At 44.5% G+C, this 10,928-nt stretch overlaps 1 protein-coding gene across 1 annotated transcript in view; it reads right to left on the bottom strand.

The window, feature by feature from the left end:
• Nucleotides 1-390: 390 nt before the first annotated feature.
• The window catches only part of FGFR3 (fibroblast growth factor receptor 3), a 54,933-nt gene continuing 44,395 nt past the window's right edge, over nt 391-10,928 (bottom strand). The window contains exons 9-17 of the mRNA XM_062492625.1: nt 10,173-10,321; nt 9,959-10,080; nt 8,650-8,760; nt 8,302-8,492; nt 7,479-7,601; nt 5,806-5,876; nt 4,249-4,386; nt 3,712-3,817; nt 391-3,623 (exon numbers count right to left, since the gene is read on the bottom strand). Of these exons, the coding sequence (XP_062348609.1) occupies nt 3,459-3,623; nt 3,712-3,817; nt 4,249-4,386; nt 5,806-5,876; nt 7,479-7,601; nt 8,302-8,492; nt 8,650-8,760; nt 9,959-10,080; nt 10,173-10,321 (1,176 nt within the window). The 3' untranslated portion in view covers nt 391-3,458. The remainder of the gene's footprint in view (nt 3,624-3,711; nt 3,818-4,248; nt 4,387-5,805; nt 5,877-7,478; nt 7,602-8,301; nt 8,493-8,649; nt 8,761-9,958; nt 10,081-10,172; nt 10,322-10,928) is intronic.

The raw sequence follows: 10,928 nt of genomic DNA, 5'->3' as shown, positions 1-10,928 counted from the left end.
TCAAAGTGCTGCTAGGATTGGCCCAAATTTTCCCAAGCTGCAACATCTCCTGCTTTGTCTGCTACCAGCAAAACCAGATTTTACTGAGTTCCCTTGCTTAGCCCCCCAAAGTCAAAGCCAGGGCTGACACCTCCTGGCACACAATGGTTTGTGTGGCTATAAATATATCCACTAATACAGAATACTGCCCTTCAACCAAAATTGCTATAAATTTGTTGTGAATACAAAACCTGAACTGGCCACAACTCGCAAAGTGGCATTATAAAAATGAAACCTTCCTGGCACTACAAGTCCAAGTGCCTGGAACACTTGGTTTTGCAAAGGACCCTCACAACTGGGAATAAACCCCAAAATGTATCAACTTGTTTATTTTTTTTTCTTTTGGTAGAAGTAAGTTTCCCATGTTAACAAAAGCAGAATAGTTTTATTTAGTGTTCATCTCACACCTTCGACAGCTGCAGCTGTCAGGCACAGAAGTACAGTATTAAAATAAACTGAACAGAGTTGCTCATTGCAAAAATCACACTATGCAAACCTGTGGATTGTAACATCAACAGTATAAAATGTAACAAAATTGGAACTTTTAAATTTTTTTAAGCTTTTTAAAGATAATAGTCCAGGCTATAAAACTATATAAGCATTGAATAAGAAATGTTAAAGTCAACAAGTCTACAACAGATACATTTTGTAAAAACTCAATAAATTATATATATATTTATAATATCTAGTAACATTTAAAACCATGCACAGTTTTGTACATTTTCTTTTCTCAGTACAGGAAAACTTTGCTTCGAGTACTTGGAATGTACACAATTAGCAGACATTTGTAAGAAAATACCAAAAAAAATTTTTTTTATTCCAACAAAACAAAAATCTATAGAAATCTACCTTCTCAAACTTCCATTGAAGTAACCTCAAACTATAAATTATTTATTTTAGGATATGGATTCTGTGGCTCTAAGAAGAAAAAAAATCTTTAAATGAGATGCTGCCATCCTGTTTTCTGCAACATTGATATGCAATATGCACCAGAGAAAAATGAAAAGAAGGAATTCAGGATGCAATTTGCTTTGCCTCTTTCTGGTAGTACATTAAAGAAGTCTTCTGGACAAAAAAAAAAAAAAAAAAAAAAAAACCACAAAAAAACCCCAAAACAAACAAACAAAGAAACAAAAAAACACCACCAAAAAAACCCACCCACAAAAAATCCTCAGCCCAAACCTCCCCCACTGTCAGCTTGATCCATGCTAACATGCTTTAGTTCACTCCTGTGCTTTTCCACAGCTATCTGGCATTGAGGAACAAAACAGCACAGCATTCTAAACACCAAAAATCAGGCATCACTGGCACTTTCCAATGCGTTAGATGCAAAAGAAACATGCAGCTGCAGCAGCTCTCCTGCAAACAGTGTCACTATTTTGCTCACATGGCATTTCTGAAGCCCAAAATACAACAGTACTGGCAAAAGGGAAGAGAAAAAAACCTACCCTGCACCATCCAAAGTCAACATTTCACTTTGCTGCATACTTGTTATTAAATCGACCACAAAGAATACCTTCATTTGAAAATAGAAAAATAAACACCCACACCCCCTTAATGCACAGTGGTTAAACTGATGGAAGAATTCTTGGCCCTGTTTTTCTGAAATATGTAAAAATCATCTCTCTGCTGGCTATTTGTTTGGTTTTAACCACTGGTGATGTATTGAAAAATAAACTTACCTTTGCTCACTGCAATCCAGGATAAACTAATATTTTTTTAATGAATACATATATATATTTATAACATTAAATGTAATTTGTTAAAGGACTGTACATCTATACATTCTTTCAATATTTCCCATAAACACAAATGAAAAACTTGATTAATATATTTTTTCTCCATTTTTAATAAGTTAAAAAAACCACCCTTAAGTTTGGTGAAATTTAAAGTTTACAGTAACGCTATGCTATTTAAACCAATGAACAGATATGTTAATGTCTATAAATAACTTTACAAATATACATGTTAAGGTACAATTTTTAAAACAAAACTGTGAAGATATAAAACAAACAATCAAAAACATCTTTTTTTTGCCCAGATCAGTATATCCTAGATTGCAATGCTCGTATTTTGAGACTCTCTCTCTCTCTCTCTCAGTACTGCTTTATGTTGCATTAGTATTATACATTCTTTTCTTTTAATATATTTATTTATATATATACATGATATATTTATAGATATATACACAGATTCTCTGGAATAAACCTTTTTGATATAAGTTAAAGGCTCTTGCCTACAGGTACCCGTAACTTCTTTCTCCAAGTCACTGCTTGTAGATGGAGCCAAACCTCTGGCGTCGAGGGGTGCACGGAGGAGCTGCTCCCCACACTCACCCTTGGCAAGCAAGAACAGGCAAACCCCAAAAACGAGATTTATTCCTTTTTCCTCCCCAAATGGCTGCTCTCAAAGGTCAAGATGTGACTTGAGATGCCGTGTGGGCACCCAGGAGCCAGGTCTCAGGGCACCCTCCTCTCTCAGGTGGGTGATGCTCTGCTCCCCAGGGACCCCACAGGGTCTCTGCCCATCCCTGGGATCTGCACGGACCCATCGCTCCCAGCCCCATGCAAGGGCCAAGGTGGTGACACTCCAGATGACTTGACCATCTTTTTTACTATTCTTACTTTCATTTCTCCATGAAAATTTGCATTTAGCTTTGTTTTCTCTTCTTCCAAAAAGGATTCCTTCTATGTAGCTGGGTAGTATGATCATGAAGCTATAAAAACGACGACAACAAAAATATAGATATTTTTATAAATATATGAATCCCTGCAGGCAACGTGGCTTTTCAGCTCCACCAAAAAGGTTCATGTACAGATTGCATAAGCAAAGAATTTCCACATTCTTTACACCCCTTTTTTTTTTTTTTGCATGTGTTTCTTTTTTTTTTTTCTTTTTAAAGGAAGATTTCTTTTTCTCTTTTCTTCGTATTGCAGGCACAGAACGGTTACTCTGGCACTCGGAACGCAAGTGCGGAGGCTGGGAGGTCAGCAGCCCCCAGGTTCAACATTCTGCGTGGTAAAGAAAAAATCCCTAACAAAATGAAAAGTAAACAAAAAGACCAAAAAACAAAACAAAAAAAAAAACAACAACAAAAAAAAACACAACCAAACAAAAAAAATCATCTAGGATAGATCATCTTGGCAAGAGATTAGTTCCTTCAGGCCAAACAGTGCTTCTTGACTTTTCATACAGCAATAGGGAGAAAGAAAAATATTAAAAAAAAATATTTTAAAAAAGTTACTTTTTTTTTTCTTTTTACCCTGAACAGCTTGTCAGCAACACAAATCTCCAGGCACCATCACAGAGTTCCACTGGAAGATCCTTCACTATGGTTTCACACTTGGCGCCCCACACTCGCGCCTCCATGGGCACGCTGCCCACCCGTCCGTCCGTCTGTCCACGTGCCCTGGGAGTCCTCACGTCCGGATGACGCCGTTGCAGGGCGGGTGCTTGGGCAGGCAGGGCTCATCGGGCAGCAGGTCATGTGCAAAGACCGAGTCGTCCCCTGAGGAGCAGGTGCTGTGGGTGTCCTGGCCAGCCGGCGAGTATTGCTCGAAGGGCACCGAGAGGTCCAGGTACTCCTGCCAGGGTGACAGAGCCATCAGTGCTGGGTGTCCCCCACGCTGGGGACAGAGTGACCCCCTCCCACGTCCATCCCACCACACTCACATCGGTGGACGTCACAGTGAGGACCCTGTCCAGGTCTTCCACCAGCTGCTTGAAGGTGGGTCGCTGCGAGGGGACGGCGTGCCAGCACTCCCGCATGATCATGTACCTGCACGTGGGGACACGGGACAGTCACACGTGGTCAGGCCAAGTGACACCCACCCACCACTCACAAACTGCTCGAAGGGACAGCTGTGGCAAATTCAACTTCAGCCATGGCGAGCTGGGGGGAAGAGGAGGGTTTTGTGGAGCCATGGTCCTCATTACTGATATCTGGGTCATGACCACACCCTCAGGGCAGGAGGAGGACCTGTCCTGAAGGTGACACACCAGAACTACACCCCCCAAGTGCCACCTGTCCAGCGAGGGGAGGTGCTGCATGTCGCTCAGCAGCCATGGGTTGAGGAAAGTCTACCTGGGGTTTGCCATGCAGTTTCCCAGTGGGATGTCCCTACAGCCTAGACCCAAGAGCCCAGGGGGTGTATTTGGCCTCAGAGGGAATGGGGAATGGAGCAAGGTCAGCCCCCACCACACACTCACAAATCATGGGTGCAGTTTGCAGGTTTGTCCATCCGATGGCCTTCCTTCAAGAGCTTGAAGAGCTCCTCAACCGGAATTCCTGGGTATGGAGACCCTCCCAAAGTGAAGATCTCCCATAGTAGCACTCCAAAAGACCAGCTGGAAACGAAAGAAAGATCTTTAAAATTCAATGAGGTTTTTTTTTCCAAGCCCCCCCATATCCCATCCCCCTCGCTTGGCTTTATTTCTGTGCAGCCATGCATAGCTAACAAAGTCATCAATAGCATGACTAATTGCCTAGGCCATTTTTACTAGTTACTTGGAGATCTCTGCTGATCCAACTCAATAGCAAAGAAATCCCAGGCACCAAGTCTGAAATTGAAATGAGCATTTAATCAGATAGGTGACAGCCCATCTATCACCGCCAGCTCTTTGTTAGGTCTTCCACCAGCTCCACTGAATGGAACAAATCAAATTATTCATGCACGGCTTCACTGAATTGCAGGCTTGGAATCACAGGCCACTAATTGTGCAAGCTGATACCAAAACTTGCTTGTTACAACACTCATTTCACTGGCCAAGCCGGGAGAAAAACACCCCTACAAAAATCAGCAGAGCACTAATGTTACACACTTCAGTCCTGCAGCTGTGCTCTGGTTAAAAGTCCTTTTTTTCAAAAATATCTCTTGCCTTCTTAATTTTCTTTCTAAAAACAGGGATTATCTGTCTCTGTTTCGCTTCCACGCACACTCACTCTCCCATTCTCTAGCTTTGATTTATCTGTCATGCCCTTTGCAGCATTACCTAAGCATGGAAACTATGATTTAAGATTAATAAAAGCCAAAATATTTGAAAAATACATAAATAGACAAGAGTCATTTGTCCAATTGTGTGCTCTGGGGAGAAGACAGGCTGGCTATAAAAATGCCACTATTGATCAAATATTACAATAAAAAGCTAGCGTACATGTGAAGCTGCTTCAGCCCTTGCAACATTTAGATGTGTTACTGATTTACATGTAAGGAGTGCTCTGCTGTTTGCTTACTGTGCAGAGGCACTAAAACAGATGAGACAGGATTAGGAGAAATAAAGTAAGTAAATGAAATGGCAAAATTAATCTGAGACTGTATTTGCTGAATATTCTTTGAACAATTCTGACAGCCGACAGAACACTTCAAAGCTCATTCCACATCCTTGACTGAAGTGTAACTGTCTGGGGCAAAGCGTGGAGGATGCCAAGGGTAATTCATTTTTTTATGAAGTTTTTTTTAGCACAGTATTTTTCAACTTCTGGATCAATCACCTCATCTGTAAAGTGCACAAGAAATACCTGCCTGCTTCCCAGTAATTTTTCAGCAGCTCCCTAGAGATCCTCAGATGAAAGCAACCAGATAACAGCAAAATAAAACCACGTGTGTGAAGATGCAGCTTGGAATCAATTCCTGTACTTTTGCATCCCCAGGCACTTCAGCAGGGAACGAGCCCTGGTTATGCTTAGCAGTACTTTTGTCTGTAATATACTATAGGTGTTGATTTCCCTGTCGTATTACTTTTTTTTAGAAGTGTGGGTTTGCTTACACATCGCTCTGGTGAGTATAGACCCGGTCAAACAAGGCTTCTGGAGCCATCCATTTCACAGGCAGCCGACCCTGTAATTAGGAAGACAATGGGAACATCCCATCAGCATATTCCCCCAGCCACCACGGCACCATCTGAATCTTCTTTTCTAATCCAGTTTGAAACATTTTCATTAACTACCGCATCTGCCTTCCCAGTCACTGGGCAAAGCAGCAGTGGCCACATATAAACAGATTAGAGCATTTGATCCCTGGATCTTCACTGACAATCTTTGCAGTAAATGCTCTCTGTAGAGGACTGTATTTCACTGCCAAGGCAGGTTTAACATATCAGTGCATCTAAATCTTTGCATGGGAACAGCATCCAAGGCTCATAGATGCAGTGAACTCTGTGGCAGAGCATGGGACAACGCTTTCCATCTCTTTGGAAGAAAGTACAGTTGACCAAGTCCAAACCAGTTTAGGCTCGACTTGAAGGGAAACTTCCACAGAGTGAAGGCAAGGGCCAGGTCCTCTAAGAAACAAATCCTGATCCTGCTGGGGGCTAAAGGAGGGGTCTGGTCCTATTCTACATCAGGGTAATAAACACAGACTGTCATGTGAGAAATACAAGATGAGAAAGACTAGATAAATCATAATTCTCTGGGGCTTTGTTTGGCCCCTGGAGGGAGACAGAAAGTACTGTTTTGTGTTTGAGCCATAGTTTGGCTATGGGGGGAACTTTGTCCTTTTCTCACCCACTGTCTCACTGAGGGAGACAACTAGAGATGGGAACACAGACAGGATATACAAATGGAATTATGCTCTCAGTTGTCCCACACAGCAAAAACAGGGAAAAAAATCCATCTGATCTGTGATTAAAATTCCCAAGAAGTGTTATTAATTTATAATTAATAAATCTTGGCAATTAAGAAAGATTTCTGATATGCTACTGAAGTGGATCAGTATGGATATGGTGGGCTCCAAAGGACTGCTTGGACATTTAAACCCCTCGCAATCCCAAGATCCGCAGGTTCTGCACTGCCCTAAGTCTTCCACTGCCATCTCCTCACTCTGTCCTAGTTAGGGTTTTTCCTCAGGGCTGAACATCTGCTGCAGGTTCTTATCCAAGAGACAGAGCTTCTTCTCTCAGCCCTTCATTTGTAAATTAATGTCTACAGAAAATATAAACAACTCCAGGCCTCAGCCCTTGTCTGGGACCATCTTCTCACTCTTGGCAGTGGAGTCAAGAAGCTCAGATGCAGAAAACAGAGAAATGCATGAAAGACAGGTAGATCCAGGTATGCAAGAAGTGACATTCCTCTGTCAAGGGCTCTGATGAGACAGAAGTTGTCTCCTTGGGACCTTTATGAACAGCAGTGGAGCAGACTGGAAAGGGCTCCATGCCTGTTTGAGAGAAACCTCAGTTTCTCTTAGTCTAAAGCATTTTGGACAGAGCTGAGACCTCACAACCAGCTGCTAACAGGATCACAATCTGTCAGGAAAAAAACAGCTGGTGGATAGACTCCTGGGACCAGCCTATCTACAATCCCTCACCAGGTGAAGTCCCTGTCAGATTTCTTCCTCCTAAGCCCCTCTAGACAGGGAGATGCAGGACAAGGGCATCTTGCTGCAGGGACGACCACATTCCCTGCCAGGAGGAGAACTGCGTGTGCTTGGCAGCTCGGTACTTACATTGGTGGTTTTCTTGTAATAGTCAATGTTGTGAACGTCTCTAGCCAGGCCAAAATCAGCTATTTTCATCACATTATCTTCAGTGACTAACACGTTCCTGGCTGCCAAGTCGCGATGAATGCACTGTGAAAGGTGAGCAAGCCAATAAATAAGGGCTCGTTAACTGCTCGCGCCTGGAACCAACAGCACCACGTGCTTTATGAGCTGCTGTTTCATGGACTCCCAGGCTCATAAAGCTGTGGGTACTGCTCAACTCCTGGCTCTGTGTGTGTGTCACTGCCCCACCGTGCCTGCTCAGTGGGAACCACCTCTTAGCAACACCTAATGGGGCGGCCTTGGAGCCCACAGGGCCACGCACGCACATTTTCTCTCCAGACAGGATGCAGAGATGTGAAAGCCAATTCCCCTCCTCTGTGGGCACCTACTGGGATGTGCAACTGCTTCTCTGTGCTGCCTCCCCTGGGAAGAGGAGTGCAGGATAATGTTTGAGGGGAAAAAGATCTTCAAATTAAGGTAACCCAAAATACATACACTCAAGAACGGTCTGGGTTGCTTGTGCTTTTACAGGCATTTTGTGGGTACTAATGGTCCTGCAGGTGACAGCTGTACAGCTGCATGGCTCAGGAACGCAGCCAGCATATGGGGATTTTGCATATGGATGAAGCCTCCAGCTTCAAAACCCCAAGATACTTCATCCAGCAAAATTTGACCTCTAAAGGGAGAAGCCTGCAATGTTTTGCCTGGGGTTGTCCCGCACACAGGCATTCCCTCTGAGCACGTGGCTTGGACTGTGGCTTCTACCGAACGAGGTTTCTCAACTCACTTTCTGAGATGCCAAGTACTCCATGCCCCGTGCCACCTGGTAGGCACAGGAAACCAGGTCCTTAAACGTCAGCTGCTCCTCGGGCAGCTTGCAGGTGTCAAAGGAATAGTCCATGCCAGGTGGGCGACGTGCCCTGAGGTACTCCCGCAAGTTCCCCTTTGATGCGTATTCCACCAACACATAGAGTGGTCCTGCAAGGAAGAGCGCATCAGCATCCAGCAGAGGAAGAGCTGACCACCCAAATCTCAATCGGGCCATTCTGGGCAGTCTGTGAGTAATTACAAAGAAGGGACAGCCAAATCTGAGCCTCCCATAACCCTGTTAGCACCGGGCTGCTCTGCTACATACCGTCCTGCGTGCAGGCACCGAGGAGGTTAATGATGTTTTTGTGCTTCCCAATCATTTTCATCATTTCCATCTCAGAGACCAGGTCAGAAAGGTCTTTGTCTGTGGCATCATCTGGAGAAAGTAGAGGGAGAAAGCAAAAAAAATGTCAGGAAGAAGTGTTTAGGGATATAGTTACAACTGCTGTGCAGCCATGTGGGGCTTTGAAGGGGCAACAATACTCAGAATATGGCTGTATTTGGCTTTATTCTACTTTGGGAAGAAGAATCAAAATAAAAACAAAACCTAACAACAACAACAAAACCAACAGAAGAGCAAATAAGTGGAGGTAAATGTTCACGTGGAAATCAATAATGCCTTTCATCTTCTGTTTCATCCTCACAAGTATTAAAGAAAAAAAATTCACATTTTGGTACCTAGTACTTGCTTTTCTGGTAGTTTCTGTCCCTCATCTCTAGGGGCAAGAGTCAATGATGGTGGAAGGTCAGGGCTGGGAGGGAATGTATTTTTTGGATGAAAAGTTGGAATTTCTCTGCAAAAATAGAAAAACCTATCTACAAAAGTAGAAAAATTGAGGAAAACCTCCCCAAAGACATGTTTTGGTTTGGAAAGATGGAATGTTCCTACTTCCAAAACCAGCTTCAGAAAGGATTGCAGGAAATGTAAATTAAACAAACCCGTTTCTGATAAGAAATATTACATTTTTAGAACATCCTCCCATTTAAGCTGAAGCCCAGGCTGCTCACTGCCCTGCTTGCTCCAGGTGAACTCCTCAGCTGTCTGTGGCTAGTATGTCTGGAGACAGGATGCCAAAGGGAGACTCATCTAGAGGCACCCACTGAATCCCCCATGTCTTATCTCCCTTTAACCTCTCAGGTGGCTAGGATCAAGTTTCTTCAATTGAAAAGTTCCTCAATAAGGAGTTTGTCAGCTGAAATTCTGCAGACTCCATTGAGACTGCTGCATATGCTTTAGGTAGAACAGGCAGCATTGGTAGGAGGAGAAAGGAGTGGGCTGATTCATGGAGCTGGCTAGAAGTGAGGGGGATTCCCCTTCTTGCCAGGGATGTTATTACCCCTTGGCAGAGAACTGGGTTAATTCCCAGTCCCTCTTCCGGATGGGATTTGCACTTTTGCCTGCTCTCCAAAGACAGCCCTCACCCCCAGGCTATGTGGGTAAAGGGGAGGAGAGGCTGTTCCTCCCCTGTAGCTTTCTTCTACTGTATCTTGGTTGTCTAAAAGACTTAAAAGAGAGGCAAAGACAGGAAATCCCACCACAATATGCTGTTCTGTCCTCTGTGGTCTCCCCATACCTTTTAACATCTTGACAGCAACTGTGATGGCCTTGTTTGGCTTGTCCTTATCAATCCCAATTGCTTCTGCCATCACCACTTGGCCGAAACACCCCTCACCGAGCGGCTTCCCCAAGGTCAGGCTGGAGGGAAGGACAAACAGGTACATTAGGGAGTCCTGGTGTGGGGACACTCCCAGCAGGCACAGAGATCCCAACCCGTGGCTCTGACTGACCGAGAACGTGTCAATTCCCACTTGGGATCTGGAGGCAGCTCCAGCTCGGAAACGTTGGCCAGCATTGGCCCATCGCTGGAGGACAGGCGCGTGATCCGCACCAGGGGCGTGTTGGAATTCATGGAAGAGTTGGACTCCAGCGACACCTGCTTGGGTAGAGCAAATGAAGTGTTATTGCCAACTGTATCTCCAGGGCAGGCAGTGCCTGAGATGGATCACTGAGGAGGTTTGAGCTCTGTGCCCATGGACAGATTTCTGGAAATTTCTACCTGGGAAATGCCCCCACCCTTGCAGAAATCCACTAGTTTAGGCACTTGTGGTTGTGTTTAGCAGGTAGAAAGGAGGGACAGGTCAGCCAGTGCCCACCAGCATCAGAAGTATAACCCACTCAGTTGTTCTGTTGCATCTCCACAGCTCATACAAGCCATGAAGTGACTTCTCCCACCCTGGCACTGTCAATGCCCACCCTGAGCTTGCAGCCAAAGCTTGAGATCTGTACCCCTCACTGTGGGGTTTCACATGGTGTCTTCTGCTCCTACCCCTCTGCAATTCCATGCAGCAGAACATAACTAACTTCACAGAGGATCTTCTGCCACCTCCACAAAAACATCTCTGGGCTCACCACTGACACCTATGAAAGCAGGAATGAGCACAACCAGTGTGCTCCTCCAGGGAGCCTGGACTGGACTTCCCCTGCCAGATGTGCTTTCTGTGGTACCCACAGCTGCACTGCCAAAACCTCTTGGGCAAGGCCAA

This window comes from Cinclus cinclus, chromosome 5 (genome assembly GCF_963662255.1).
Source record: "Cinclus cinclus chromosome 5, bCinCin1.1, whole genome shotgun sequence".
Taxonomy (NCBI): domain Eukaryota; kingdom Metazoa; phylum Chordata; class Aves; order Passeriformes; family Cinclidae; genus Cinclus; species Cinclus cinclus.
The sequence above is the reverse complement of the archived record's forward strand: the minus strand, read 5'-3'. Positions and strand labels throughout refer to the sequence as shown.